At 38.9% G+C, this 16,060-nt stretch overlaps 1 protein-coding gene across 1 annotated transcript in view; it reads left to right on the top strand.

Moving 5' to 3' along the window:
- Nucleotides 1-16,060, top strand: part of Gna13 (G protein subunit alpha 13) — a 47,414-nt gene that overhangs the window by 24,958 nt on the left and 6,396 nt on the right. Inside the window, exon 3 of the mRNA XM_078041814.1 lies at nucleotides 11,446-11,496. Coding sequence (XP_077897940.1) covers nucleotides 11,446-11,496 — 51 coding nt within the window. The remainder of the gene's footprint in view (nucleotides 1-11,445; nucleotides 11,497-16,060) is intronic.

Below are 16,060 nucleotides of genomic sequence, written 5' to 3'. Positions count from 1 at the left end.
TTAAGCGGTAGGGCGCTCGCATGGTATGCGTGCAGCCCGGGTTCGAACCTCAGCACCACATACAAAGATGTTGTGTCTGCCAAGAAGTAAAAAATAAATATTGAAATTCTCTCTTTAAAAAAAAAATTGAAAAAAAAAGAAGTAAATTAATTTTGTAAGTTTGATTGAGGTTTCAAGTTCCTTAGGGTTGTATTGCTAAAATATAAATTAGCAGTTCTAGTAATTTTTCTCATGTTCGTTTAGTGGCTTAACAGGGTTGTATCTGGAGGATTAGGTTCATTCATTTTTGACCACAAAACCTCAGAGTAAGATTAAGTTTGCAGGCTACCTGTGGGCTGTGGTGGACATTTGAAAATGGGTTTCAGGGGAGAGGTAGTAGCTATAACTGTAGTAAAGTGGAAAATAAAGTTTGAATGAAATGCCTAATTAATTTCTTTCAATATCTTTTTAAAATTATTTTTATGTGGTGCTGAGGCTCGACCCCAGTGCCTCACATGTGCTAGGCAAGTTCTCTACCACTGAGCTACAACTCCAGCCCCAATCAATTCTTTAAAAGGAAAAACTATAAGTAGATTTAATTTTTTTGTTTATTAGCAATCCAGATATCCCAAATGAAGGCTCAATAGTGTGTGTGTGTGTGTGTGTGTGTGTGTGTGTGTGTGTGTGTGTGTGACTTAATTGAATTATAAATATAAAATGTTACTTGAAACTTTTGCAGTAAGATAAAAGTAAATTAAATTTCTAATCTAGTGTTTTGGCATTTTTACAAGGCTTTTAAAAAGTTGATTTGCCAGGGATAGAGTGCTTGTGTAGTATGCACAAGGTCTAGCTTATCCCTGGTAGTAGAAAACAAACAAAAAGATTTTTAAAAAGTTAATTTAGCGTAATCAATTCCAAAAGATAAGATTAATATAAAATCCAATTTTGAATAAAGTGTATGCCCATACTTGAAGTGATGCTGGGGATGATATCAGAATCATTTCCTTTGGAGCTTGCTTGTTTGACTTAGCAGATTTGTAGTAATCCTGCGAACCTGCATTTTAATAGATCCAGTAGGTAGTCTGTGGACAACCAAGAACAAGAACCACTGTAGTCTCAACTACTTGGGAGATTGAGACAGGAGGATTGCTGCCTCAGGAGTTCCAGGCCAGTGTGGGCAACGTAATTGAAACTTTGTCTCAGAAACAACCCAAAACCAGTGGTCTAGAACAGCAGTCAGAATGCTGTTCCCTACCCAGGTGCAGCGGCGCACACCTGTAATCCCAGCAGCTCTGGAGGCTGAGGCAGGAGGATCGTGAGTTCAAAGCCAGCCTCAGCAACTTATTGAGGCACTTAGGAACTCAACCAGACCCTTTCTCCAGATAAAGTATTTAAAAGGCAGGGGTGAGGGTGGGGTGGGGGGCAGGTGGGAATGTTTCTCAGTGGTTAAGCACCCCTGGATTCAGTCCCCAGTACAAAAAATTTAAAAAGCTGTTCCCTAAAGATTTCGATAGTCTAAAATTTTAGGCTCTGCATACCAAGATACATAGTGAAGGGCATTAGTATAAGTATTCATATAAAAAAAGAGAACACAAATTTCCACAGGTTTTTTTTAATTAATGAAGTTCAAAATATAGTAATAAAATTGTGTACAGTTTATGTAAGATAGGTCTTACCAATGTGAAGAAGAATGGGATTCTTTTGGTGGGAATAACATTTTGCCTTGTAATTTTGAGTTGAATTCCTTCAGAAATAGAATTAACTCTTCCCTAAAGCTGATTTCCCAAACCAGCATTCAACAAAAGCAGTTAACAAAGTTAAGGGTAGTTTTTGTTTTAAGAAAAATCATCCCTGTGCTCAAAAAATTCAGCCGAATTTTACTGCTGCTAAACCGTTGAACTATGACAGGGTAAGTCAGAATAGTCACCTTTTGTTTCTGCCAAAAATTCAGAACTGGTGATTGGTCACGTTCACAAAAACAAATTAAATTCATCCTTGACACTGCTCATTCAGTAGCACATGATAGAGTCCTGTATTTGTCACGTAGTACCTGCTCAGTAAAGCAGTGGGTAACCCTTTTCACAAGCTCTGCCCTCTGTGTATTTCACCACTATTACTTGTAACAGCCTGCTGTATTTCAGTTTAGGTTGTCCTGATTTACTTTTTTTTTTTTCCAACTTCTTTGAAAATACTGTCACTTGTAGTTTTCACACACACACGCACACCATTACTACTGGCTGATTCTTCAGGTGAGTGTTGGTACTAAACCCAGGAACAATTTATAAAGCCATTGAAATCATTTGTCTTGCTTTTTAATTGACAGTTGATGGTTGTTCCTGTTCTCCTCAACTCTGAGCAACTGTTCCCACTGAAAAGTTAATAGTCTTTTTTCCCCCCCTTCCTGATACTAGGGGTTGAACCCAGGGGCATTTTACCACTGATCCACTCCTTCCTTCCTTCCTTCCTTCCTTCCTTCCTTCCTTCCTTCCTTCCTTCCTTCCTTCCTTCCTCCCTCCCTCCCTCCCCCCCCTCCCTCCCTCCCTCCCTCCCTCCCCCCCCCTCCCTCCCTCCCTCCCTCCCCTCCCTCCCTCCCTCCCTCCCCTCCCTCCCTCTCTTGCTAAGTTACTTAGGGCCTCACTAAGTGTTGCTGAGGCTGACCTCAAACTTGCAATCCTCCTGCCTCAGCCTCCTGAGACCCTGGTTTTACAGGTGTGCACCACCATGCCTGACCTAATAGTTTTATTTTGCTGAACCTATTCCTTTGGCTATTGTTATCAAACATATTTATAATTAACTCACTAGTAGTAAATGGCATTCCTTGTTTGGCTAACAAACGAGCCATTTGAAAAAACTGATGACAGACTCATTTTCATTCTTCATTTTTGTGAAGTAGTTCTGTGATGAGTTGTTCCATTTTAAATTTTGTGGCTTTTTTTTTTAACTATTGCTTTCCTAAGAGTTGGAAATATGGTGAAGATTGTTTGATCTGTAAATATTGATGTACATTGGTGGGTGTTTTGGGTCCTGGGGATTAAACTCAGAGGAACTTTACCACTGAGCTACATCCCCAGTCCTTTTTGTATTTTAATTTCAAGAAAAAGTCTAAGTTGCTGAGGGTCTTCTGAGTTGCCCAGGATGGCCCAAATTTGAGATCCTCCTGCCTTAGCCTCCCAGGTTGCTGGGATTACAGGTAGATGCCCTGTGCCCAGGTACACTGTATTCTTTTAGTGTAGCTTTAGTGTCATTGCATGATAATCACAGGTTTACCATTTAACTAGACATCAAAATTATCTGCATTCCAGCGCCCCTTAAAAGTGTGGCTTTCAGCTAGGCCCAGGGGTGCACAACTATAATCCCAAAAACACAAGAGGCTTGAGTCAAAAGGATCACAAGTTCAAGGCTAGCCTTTGCCATTTATCTGATGCAACTCATTGATAGTGTCCCAGGGTTCAACCCCCAAGACCAAAAATAGAAGTGTGGCATTCAGAGTCCTCATTTCTTGTATTTTTTGGGTGGATGTGAACTTAATACTAATGTTTTAGTAATGTCATGCTCTGGCAATACTGGTGACATTTGAAACATTTTCAGGTCATAACTTTATCACTGCAATCCGTGGTGCCCTGAGCAGTAGTGCCGAGTTGTGAGAGTGCCTCTCGTGGCCTCTGCCTCCACTACCACCTTCTGCTGAGGGGGCATGAAAGCAGCCTCGGATGTTACACAAGCAGACAAGTGTGGCCGGGCTCCAATACATTGGCTTATGGACTTCATAAAGTTTGAACTTTATGTCATTTTCACGTCATGAAATAGTAGTCCATTAATTTTTTCCCCCAACCATTTAGAATTGGGCCATACAAAAACAGGCAGTGGCTGGATTTGGCCTATTTGGCCTGCAGGCTAGTTTGTAGATGAACACTGATCTAGAATCTCAATAAACTAAAATATAACAATAAAAGTTCAGTGACTTTGAACCAACAATAGTAATTTACTACCATTGTTGCTACTTGTTTGGTAGTACTGTGATGAGGGTCATTTTTAAATGTTTTGATACATGTTGCCAAATTGTTTTCTAGAGTCTGTATGCCTTGCTTTTTAAAAAACAAAAAATATTTGAGTCTCATCTTTATGACTTTAGAAATTATATCCTTCAGGCATGGAGCAGATTTTAAAGTTAAAGTCTCTTCTTTTTACCTCTTTTCCTTTTAGAGTTGCCCCTTTCCTATTGATATAAAGCTGCCAGTATTTTTGAGTGTCCTCAAAAAAGCAGATAATTTCTTCTTGTGTATTCTTTGGCTGTTCAGCTTAAATTCCATATCCTTTTAAAGTAGTGCATTCTGTTAGATATTTCAGCTGTGCAAAAGAGCATTGAATAAATCTGTCGTTTGTCCAATAAATAGCAGGGCAAGTAAACTGATAAGTCTCTTTATAACTGAGTTTATTTAATAGAAATTATTTTTTAACTTGTATTCTCAGCTTTTATGTTAACTTCAGATTGAGGCTTCTGGCACGTTTTGTCTTTTCAAGCAAAGAAATGGTGTTTGTAACAAATGATTCTTGTGAATAGGGGATAACATTGGGGCCATTCCCAGCTTAGACACAATTTTGTAAAACTGATAGAAAATACAGTTCATAGACCCTTATAGAATTTTAAAACTCGGATGATAACTGAAGCTTATCAGTGTTCGTGGATTTTGACAACAATAAGCCTGTCTTATGGCTAGAACCTGGTCCGCCTGTCACTGTGCCATTGTTTAGATGGACTCTAATGTCCATAGACTAAAGAAATGCTGGAAGGAGTTCAGAGTGCTGTGCTGCTTTGTGCTCTTCAGCCTGTTATGGTAACCTGGACAGGAAAAAAGAACTGACATAAAATATCTTCAATTTTAAAAGTCTTACCTATGAAATGAATTTTCTTTAGAATTTTATTGAAAATAGCATTCAGTAACATAAAATGGCCCAGGGAAGATTTGAACAATCTCATATTATAACCATCAAAAAGGGAGTCTTCAGGCCCCAGTATTTCTAATAGATGAAATCTTTTATTATTTTTTTTTTAGCAAAGAGATTGAGCTACATAATTTGAATAATGAACCTGTGAAGTGAATTTCAGATAAATAGATGCATGGCACATAACGAAGGGAGAGTCTAACTTTAAATCATTTGTACAAACTGAACTTGTTACTTTGGATGGAACACAAGTGATTCTCCTGCCATTGAACCACTTAATTCTCTTCATCATCCTATTGGGGAAATTGAGGCCTGGTGAAGGTGAGACTTGTCCAGATCTCCTCAGTTTTAGAGAAGGGACTGAAATTCCCATCCTTCACTTGATATCGACATTAGGAAACCAGTTCTTTTCATCACTTCTTCTAAAATTGATAGGAAAAAATAATTGTGGATAATGCTCCTTGGAATTCATTTTTCTTTCACCAACACTCCTGGAGGGAGGAGAGGCTCTAGATGCTAGGCACTGATTGGATCTGAGATTTGCATGAGGACACTGAAGCACAATCCAAAAGAAAAGATGGAAGGCCTTGGGTCTCCTGAGCACAGACACAGCGTCGTTCATTTCCATGTCCTTTGTGGTTAAATTGGAGGAAACATACATTTTGTGTTTTTTGATTTGCAGGGATTTTTTTGAGATAGCAAGAAGATGAGTTTATGACTGTTGTCTTTTTCTTTTTTCAGTAAAACTTTTTTTTTTTTTTTTTTGAGTTGTAGATGGATAGCATGCCTTTATTTTATGTGTTTATTTTTATGGTGCTGATGATCGAGCCCATTGCCTCACGCATGCTAGGCCAGAGCTCTGCTGCTGAGCTAAAGCCCCAGCCCTCAGTAAAACTCTTAAAAGCTGATGATAAAAATGTTAAAAAATTAAAAAAAAGAATTTCCCATATTACCTAATTCAAAAAAGCACTTAACCTTTATAAGAGCATGCATACGCACACATGTGCAGGTGGATGTTTAAATCATTGTTTTAGACTATTTTAATTTGGAAGAACATGAGCATTTGATTTTATCTGAATTGTAGAAAATCCATGTTTAATCTTTTGTTTTTCTAAAATGTAGTGAGGTTTCAGTTTACAACCATGCACATTAAAACATTAGCCCTTTCTTATGTCTTCCACCCACTGTTCTTACTAATAGAAGGATCTATAGCAGCACCTATGATAGGAAGTGGTGAATTCGTATGTCTTTTTTGATTGGGGAAATACTTTAAATAAAATATATTTTTCTTAGGAATAATATTTAAAAGTGGACTGGGGTGTAGCTTAGTGGTAGAGTGCTTACCTCTCTTGCTTGAAGTTCTGGTTCAGTTGCAGCACGCGCACGCGCACACACACACACACACACAAATTTAAGTGGGTTTACTCCTTGAATAAAGTGGTAAAGTGATGAGAGAGAAGGCAAACTATAGTCACTTGGCTTATTTAGGACTTAAAATATTAGAAACAATTCATATATTTAAATTTGAAAGAATTATAAATATTTTAATTTCAATTTTAAGGCTTTGAGTGCACAAAGGACTTGGTAAATTCTACTGATACAACTTGGTAGAGGTTGAGATTTAATCATAGGAACACATACATTTTCTGTAATTATTACCATTTGATTTTGATGATATTATAAATTCTAATAAAAAAGTCATGTAGTATTTGGACCCAAAAGACAAGATTCCTTCTTAGGGATGGCAGTTAAATCAGGAATCTTCAGTGACAAGAACTTACTTTTAAAATGTATTTTAATAATATTTGTAATACTAAGAAAACAAATGGGATGATTTTTCTTCATCCATAATGCCACAAAATTACTTTTGCCTGTATTTGAAATAGCTAAATAAAATGATTCATAATTCAGTCTAGTCTTACGAATCCTTGAGTCCAGATGTGTTATGGAAAAAATAATCCAGTATATATATGGCTTGTTGTCTGTTGTAATAGCCACAGTTTTTGTGTAGCAGAGTATTTGAATAGATAGGATAAACAGAGCCTGTAAGGGATCTAATGTTAATTCATTGCAGGTTTTGCTGCCAGATGAGTGTTGGACCAAGCTTGTAGAAGCAAAAGCAAAAAAGTTTGTGAATCGGGGTGTAGACTTACACTTACTAATATACTACTTTAATTTAGTATTCAGTATAAATCACATGACAGTTACATCAGATATAATTGTTTTGACTATAATATTCTGTTGCATTAGTATACAAAAATTTATTAAGTTGCCCCCCCAATATTCCAGATTTAATATCATAAATAGCACTGAATAAATATCATTTTATATGTATCATTTTGTTTATGCTGAGTAAGTCTCTTAGAATGGACCCACAGTCATTAAAAGTTTTATGGAGCCTGCTACTCTTAAATTGTAAAAGATCTGTGGATTTGCAGGGTCACTAGCATTGGGGTACACATTTGTCTACATCCTCACAAACAGTGCATCGAATGGAAGCATTTCCTTTAAAAAGGGTGCAAGTGTACTGCTTCAGATAATATAATGAGTTCATAAGATTAATTTTCATTTATCTGATCATTAGTTAAGACAAACAATGCTAATTGAAATACATTGTTGTGTAGTTGAAATTTTATTGGACATGGGTCTCATTTTCTCTTTTAAACAGAGTTCCTTTGCTCTGGGGTCTCTAAAATGCTAAACATTAGTCACCATAATGTGGAACTTCTCTGAGTTTGCACCTTAGTTAATTATAGAACCATCTACAAATCAGTCTTATAAATGCACCTTAGTTAATTATAGAACCATCTACAAATCAGTCTCTAAAATGCTAAACATTAGTCACCATAATGTGGAACTTCTCTGAGTTTGCACCTTAGTTAATTATAGAACCATCTACAAATCAGTCTTATATGATCTTGGCTTAATTTGTCTTCATCCAGACACACTGTTGAAGATAGGAGGGACCAGGAGAGTCCTTGTGGCAGCAGTTGGTAGGCGTCTTAAAAATGTTTAACCACTGCTGTAGGCATTCTTCTGTGATCACTATAGATGTAAACCAGAAAGCATGTGGAGCTGTATGCTTAAAGCTGTCTCTCACAATGTTATTTTGAAAATATTAAAAACTATTTATTAAAGAAATGATTCTCATATCAGATTGATAGTTTTATTTAGTTTTTAGCATATAAATACTTAAATTATTATAACCACTAAAATTTATGTATAACAGGTATCATGGTATATACCTATAAAGCCAGCCTCAGCAGCTTTGCAAGCTGAGGTCTCAAAAGTTAAAAAGGGCTGGAGGGCTGGGGTTGTGGCTCAGTAGTAGAGCACTTGCCTCGCACATGTGAGGCATTGGGTTCGATCCTCAGCACCACATAAAAATAATCAAACAAAATAAAGATATTGTATCCATGTATAACTAAAAAAAAATATTTAAAAAGAAAAAGTGGGGGGGGCTGGGGATGTAGAATTCACCTCAGTTTAATCCTCAGTACTACCAAAGAATTATGATAATAACTGCTTATGTGGAAAATCAGAATGCAAGCTTGTCTCTGTTATTTCAACTGTGATCTTAAATATATAAAAAAAGATCAAAAGGAAATATCCTTGTATGTTTAACTGGTTATCAATGAGCGATGAAATTAACACTGCTTACTTCCTTCCTAAGTACTCAAAGCACATCACCTCCTTTGGGTTGTGCAAATAAGCCTCTAAGTAAATGTATAGATGTAAACCAGAAAGCACGTGGAGCTGTATCTTTAAATGAAAATACTACTTTTTCATTAAAATGAGTGACATAATACAAAATGTTCACATGGGTTTGACCAAATAATCTGTTAATGCAAAGTGAATCAGTGGAAATTTTTATTTTCCTTTCTCTGAAAAATCTTTAGATGCTATAAGTATTGTACCAATCTCCCAGGTCCAGAAAAAAATAATTACTAATTACCATTACTTATAATCCTGAGGATATCACCGGCACTCCCTACCCTGCTACACATGGCTCCTCTTCCATGATATCCTTTAAAGCAGTGGTTTTTGAAGTAGGGTCCACAGTCTACTAGGGATCACCAGAACCCTTTCCAGGAGTCTTTGAGTTAGACATTCTTCAGAGTGACACTAGATGTATTTTCATTTTTCACTATGTTGACACTTAACCCTGGTGGTACAAAACAGCAGCAGTTAAAGTGCCCTAGTAGGCCAAACTGCCAGCTCTGTGGCACCCAGACCAGGGTATTAGTCTCTAGCTGAACTGGTTGTGTTCTTCGCTGTCATGGTATTGTGCACGCCTATAGTCCCAGTGGCTCAGGAGGCGGAGGCAGGAGGATCACGGATTCAAAGCCAGCCTCAGCAACAGCGAGGTGCTAAGCAACTCAAGGAGACCCTGTCTCTAAATAAAATACAAAATAAGGCTGGGGATGTGGTTCAGTGGTTGAGTGCCCCTCAGTTCAATCCCAGTAACCAAAAATAAAAATTAAAAAAGAAACAGAAACAAACAAAAAAATCCAGTTTCACTTAAGACTGCCCTTGAAGGAAGTGTAAAATTGTTGGTTGTGTTAAAGCTTCACCCCTTACTACCCGTCTCTCTAACATTCTCTGTTGAAATGGGAAGCACACTAAAACCATTCCCGAAGCAGGATGATAGTCTCCGGGCAAAAGCACAAGAGCAACTGGGTGGGTTGGGAGCTGCGCCAGCTGTGTTTTCCATGGAGTGCCATTTTCACCTGGAAGAACAACTGGCATTCATGTTTTAGAGAATAAATGAGGTTATTAGCTATTCATTTCATGGAAAATAACTGTGATTTTCTGTTATCAGTGAGAAAACTTAAACTTTTGAGTGAAAATGAGAATTTAGGAAAACTTGTCCTGTCTGCCACTGTGAACTTGGCAGCTTCCAAAGACTTGTGATAAGATTGAGGTGATATTAACAAATATAATTATTTAAAATATTTTATAATGAAACATTTGGAAGATCTGCATAACTTAGTGACACCGTGCTCCAGATGGCCAGTGTCTGATGTTACAGAATTGTAGATGAGAAAAAGATCCATTCAAAGTAGAGGATAGACCAGTGAACTTTATAACGTAGGGAATTCAAAATGTTCATTGGTTGAGTTTCCAGTTTCCCAGGGAAATGACCTTTATGAAACTCACACTCACCAAGTTTTGCTGTGGTAATAAAGAAGAATATTTATAATTATCTGTAAAGGTTATTCGAATACTCATCCTTTTCTAATATCACTGTTGTGTGTGGCCAGCATTTCTGCATTTATTTCAAACAGAATAACCTGTCATAACAGTTCAAATGCAGAAACAGATGAGAGCCTCCCTGTCAAATATTTTAACGTACATGTAATGGACTTACTGGTGTTTTAAAATGAAATAACAAAAGTGCTTGGTAAGATTTCTGTTTATTCTGTGATATGGTGAGTAGCAATAGCTGTAACCTATATAAACAAAAGCTTTGGGGATCCTCAGGAATCTTAAAACACATAAAGGACTCTTGAAACCAAAAACTTTGAGAACTGCTGCTTTAAAGTCTTGTGACTCATTGTGTTCCTGAGTGTCCCTTGAACTGTAGACACTGGAACCTAACCCCAGACCTGCTGATTGAGACCCTGCAGGCAGAGGATCTGAAGCAGCTTCGGGCAGGACCCAGCAGCAGCACACAGCAGGGCAAGTTGAAACAGAGGGCGAGGGCCTGGAGACTCAGACCCAGAGCAACCTTCTTTCCCAGAGCGAATGCCCTTCTTCTTGAGTCCTAGTTAGCTGTTTGAAATTCCTTGGAGATCTAATAAAAATCTAGACTCGGAAAGGGTAAGCCACTCAGGAAAAGAAGACCCATCAGAGTTGTGAAGCCCCCAAAATTCCCAGAATCTTGGGGAGCTCTGGGTGTCTGTCCAGGCACACACCTATTCCAGGAAGATGTTATTTGAGTTCTTGCCTCTCCTCAGGTTTGTTCTCATCCCTGAAGATAAGCACCACTGCTGTAAACTTGAGAAAAATGTAGACAAAAAAGAATCTTGTTTTAGTTTTAGTGATAGATTTGTGTTTATCTCAAGAGTAACTTTTAGGGCTGAGGTTGTGGCTCAGGGATAGAGCACGTCCCTAGGAAAGGTGAGGCCCTGGGTTCAATCCTCAGCACCATGTAAAAACAAATAAACAACAAACAAATAAAGGTTAAATTCTTTTAAAAAAAAAAAAAAGAGAGAGAGAGAGGGGAATTTTTACATCTTCCCTTTGGGAGACATAGTTCTATCAGAAAATCTTACCTGTAATCCCATCCCAAGTAGGTGATCATTAGAGCAGTTATAAAATTAAACGGCCTTTGCAGATTTAGCACTTTGACAGAGCAGACTTACACATTTTTAGAAGGGTTTGCAGTTCATTCTGAATTAGTGACTAAACAAAGTATGTTTGGATTAAGTGTACAACCAAACAGTGGAATATAAACTGTTGTAACAAGATCTTCCATTTCTGAACCTTCATAACTATTTATTTTCTTCTTGTTTTTAGGGTGAATCTGTAAAATATTTCCTGGATAACTTGGATAAACTTGGAGAACCAGTAAGTTTTAAAACTGGATGTTTATGTTTGTTGATATCTAAAGCAATAGTCAGGATTCTTATGTTTTTACTTTGGTGTAGCTTATTAGGAAATTTAGAAAAAATACACATTGAGCTGTTTGCCTCTTCCTTTTTTCTTAGTGGCAGTAGTCTGACTCATCCTGTCTTATTTAGAGTGATTGGTAGCTAAAAATATTGAATGACTTATATTTTTTCAAAATGAAAAAATTATTTTCCAGTTGCGACACTTTTTTCTCCCTTTACTATCTAGCCCTCTGCCAGTTTCCTTGAGTAATTGCCCTGCCCTCTGTTTCATGGAAGTAAAACTGTTAAAAGAGATTTATGGTTCACAATGAGATTGCACATTATCTACTATCTTTCAGTGTGATTGGGGGTTTTGTGAGCAGAGAAGGAGGAACACAGTGGGCTGATTTGTTTCCAGACCATTAGTAAAGTCTGTTTTCAGTTCAGGACTGACTCCTTTGTGTTGAGTTGCAGCGTGCAGGCTTGATCCTGGAGGCCTGCTCAAGAGACTGCACGAGGTAGGAGAGGGGTCCCCCTTGGAAAGAGCCTGTACCTTCCTGCATGTCTTTCCTCAGAGCCAGCCACCCAGCTGCACCAGAGCTGCCTCTGGCTTCCTGGGGGCCATGGCAGGCAGAGTGCCACTTGGCCGTCTTCAGTGTTGGACTAGTGAAGAGGGGTTCATTAGAATCAAGGTTTCTGCTGCTTAGAAAATGTTTGAATGCCATCGCCCTAGAGACTTTGTTACTCATTAAGTTTAGTGTAGCTTCATTTGCCTGCCTCCTTTTAAAGCAGTTTTTTAATAAATGTTAATATGGTCTTGTGATTTTTAACTTTGAAAATATCACTGAAGAAAAGCACAGAATAAGCCTGTGCCTAGGAAGAAAGTCGTGTGCTGCTGGGAGATGTAGGCATGTGAAGCAGTACCTTCTTTTCCCCAGCAGGAAAACATTTTCCCTTTATTTATTTATTTTTTTAATTGCATTTGTCTGCTTTTAAGATAGTATGTTTTAGCCCAGCCAGTTTCTTAGACACGGGAGCCCCCTGAAGTTGACATCTCCAAAAATGTATGTTTTTACTCATTCAGTATAGTACACATCAGTAAAACTTTGTATTAAGGTTTGTTTTTTTCTTTCCATCTGGTCAGATTATAAACTTTTTTTTTTTAATTAAGTACAGGTCAACCAGAGGGAAGGCTTGGTAGATAACCTAGTTATTAAGAGTTATTTCTTGTTGTCAAAACAGAGCTGACTTGACCTGCTCTTGTCAATGTACTTTTCCAATAGACCTTCCTTCCCTGAACACACCATTCAAGTAGGTCCCCTCCTCCTGACTCTCAGTGTCAGCCCTCGATTTTTTCCTCTTTTGCATGTATTATAGCAGACAGTTACTTTATATTTACCCTTTACCTATCTCTTTCCATAAGGGCCAGGATCTCATCTCCTGATCACTAAGAGTTGAGACCCTGGTACCTAGAGAAAGTGCCTGGAGAAAGTGCCTGGCTTCAAGTCGCACTCAGCAAACAGCCTTTTATGCTTTTCTCTGCAGTGCCGCGGGGATGCAGGCCTTGATACGTTAGGTAAGCGCTCTCCACCGAGCCACACGCTTAGACCAGAAAACAGTTTTTGAATGAATTCTCCAGGCCAACTCTAACCAATTTGTAGTGGCTACTTAGAATCTTAAGTTGACAATAACTCTGAAGCCACATCTGGAATAAAAAGAAGAGTTGAGATCAACATGTAGTTGTAAAGAAGGGGAGAATAAACCTGGGTGTATTTTTGTCATCTATTTTTTACATATCAGACAAGTCACAGGATTGCACTGGCTACATCTCTTAGGTCCCAGGGCCATTGAAACCCTGCACTTAGCCCTGTGACATTGTTGGAAATGGAACACAGGGGGCAAGGACTTAAGTCCCAGCTCTGTTGCAGACTGGCTCTGTGTGACATCAGCATCTCTAAATTGCAGTTTCTTAGTCCATAATATGAACATAGTTAGGGAACTCAGCTTGTAGGGATACAGAATATTACATAAAATAAACCCAGTGGGTATAGAAATGTAGCAAATGCCCAGTGTTGGCTTTTTTTTAAATCTCTACATTTAAAGAGCTCAGTCTAATCATAGATGGAACCAACATACTTAAACAAGTAAAGACCATTAAATGATACAGAGCACAAAGATATTAGCTATAACTGAAAAGTTTCTTTCTGGAAAAGTTGGAGCTAGTGCAAAAAGAGTTAGTGAACCTAACTGCCTGAGTGGCAGGATGGATTTGGAGGCAGGGGACAACTGGGTGTGTTTAGTGTTAGACCCTGCTGTCTCGTGAAGGATGCGTTCAGTTCTAACATGGGAAAGCACTTCTAGAAGGCAGTGGCTTCAGTGTTTTCCACTGTGCTGCGCTTTGCATTGTTGTTGAAATCGATGGAGGTGTGATGGTACTGAGGTGAGGCCTTGTGCAGGTCTTGGTGTTAGGCACCTGTGTGGAGCATGAACATGCAGAACAGAGTCTGCTGACTGCAGAAAAAGAGGTGTATGGGGAGCTTCAAAAGCCAGTCAGAGCAGATTCTGGATCTGACGCAGCGGGGAGCCATTGTAAGGTCTGTGGTTATGATGCGGGAGGTTGGCTTGGGAGAGGCCAGGAGAGCCGCGAGGTGAGCAGTCAAGGCAGAGAAGCTAGGGATGAGAGGACGAGCCGTACCTGAGGTGATAAAAAATGGGGTGTGGAAATAAAGAGGAAAGAGAGCACGTAACAGATGCCAAGAAGGAACTGGGGATTGATACAACTGGAGATGTCAGGGAGGAGTCCAATGACGGAGGATGGAAAGATGCGGGGACTGTTGGTGGGGCAGGAATTGGGAAGCAAAGCACACTCTTGGCTGAGAGGGGCTGGCCAGGGAGGAGATGAGCTTCTTAGTGAGCATGTGAAGGTCACGAGCCTGATGACTGGCAAGCATCAGAAAATGAGAGGCTCCAGCCTTCCTTCACTCCCCGCCTTTTCTGCAGCAACAGTGACCGCAGTGTAGTGGACACACAGTGACAGCTGGCCACTTGCCACACATGGCTCTTTTTTTTTTAATATTTATTTTTTAGTTGTAGTTGGACACAATATCTTTGTTTTACTTATTTATTTTTATGTGGTGCTGAGAATCGAACCCGGTCTCCCATATGCAAGGCGATCACTCTACCGCTGAGCCACGACCCCAGCCCCACACGTGGCTCTTTTTTTTTTTTTTTTAAATGTTTAGTTTTTAGTTGTAGTTGGACACAATACCTTTATTTTATTTATTTTTATGTGGTGCTAAGGGTCAAACCCAGGGCCTCACACGTGCTAGGTGAGCGCCCTACCACTGAGCCACAACCCCAGCCCCACACATGGCTCTTAAGCACTTACGCTTTTAATTTGCTTAGTCCTCAAGGCGACCCTCTGCATGTCATCTCCACTTCACAGGTGAAGAAACTGAGACACAGAGAACTTCAGTGACTTGCCCAAGGTCACATAGGTATAGTGGCCAGCTGGCTGTAGGAATCACATTCCTAATCGACGTACTCTATTCTGCCATTTAGCACTTGATTACATTCTGTGCTTCATGCAGATTAGACTTTAGACTCCTGACTAGATTGCTAGTTCATTATAAAGACGATAATAGAGAACTTTGGGATTTTATGGAATTAGAAAGTTTGCAAAATGCTCAAGGCTGACATGTTCCTGAAGTAGGCAGCACACCCAGAAAATGGAAACCAGGACCACCTTCTGGAAGCAATTGGACTTTTGGTATCCAGGATCATTACAGTGTTTGTACGCCTCATAATCTTATCCCTGGTTGTTTTCATCTTAAGAAATAGTCCAAACGATGTGTGAGAACTTTAATTGCAATATATATGTTAATTACAGCAAAAAACATTGGCAACACCCCACTAGTAGAGGAATGTTAATGTAAATTATAACACATTAATGCTTTTATGTGACTTACAGTTTTTTTAAAAATGAGATGACACCAACATGGAATACAGTTCATGGTAAATGTTAAACAGAATATGAAGGTAGGCTAAAAATTATCAGTAAAATTGCTATGTATGTGGACAAAAGCTAGAAGAAAGCATGGAAATGCTAACACTTTTATTGGAGTCCTAGAGTAATGAGTGGCTGGGATTGCCAATAACTAAAAACTGATCTGCTGTTTTAACATTCTTAATTTTATTGGTGTCTTTGTGAGGAGATGAGTACTCATGTTGTAATGAAATTTCAAAATCATTACACTACTTGGAAAGACATAAAATGCAGACAGCATTGTGAATAACAGCATTGTTTACAATCCTGCCTTGAAGATATTTTGGCTTTGAGGATGAGCACAAGACCTCTCCTGTTACCTTAACATCCTGCTAAGAAGCTGCGACAGTGTGAGGAGGCATACTGGACCTCACTGCTTCAGGAAGTATGCCTGCAGAGTGTAGCTGGGGACGGCCACTGACAGCCGCCCTTTGCTCAGAATCTTAAAGCCCAGGAAGAGCTCACTCTATCTTTGCAGCTTTTCCTCCAGGGCACA

The sequence above is a fragment of the Ictidomys tridecemlineatus genome, chromosome 3 (genome assembly GCF_052094955.1).
Source record: "Ictidomys tridecemlineatus isolate mIctTri1 chromosome 3, mIctTri1.hap1, whole genome shotgun sequence".
NCBI lineage: Eukaryota > Metazoa > Chordata > Mammalia > Rodentia > Sciuridae > Ictidomys > Ictidomys tridecemlineatus.
The sequence above is the reverse complement of the archived record's forward strand: the minus strand, read 5'-3'. Positions and strand labels throughout refer to the sequence as shown.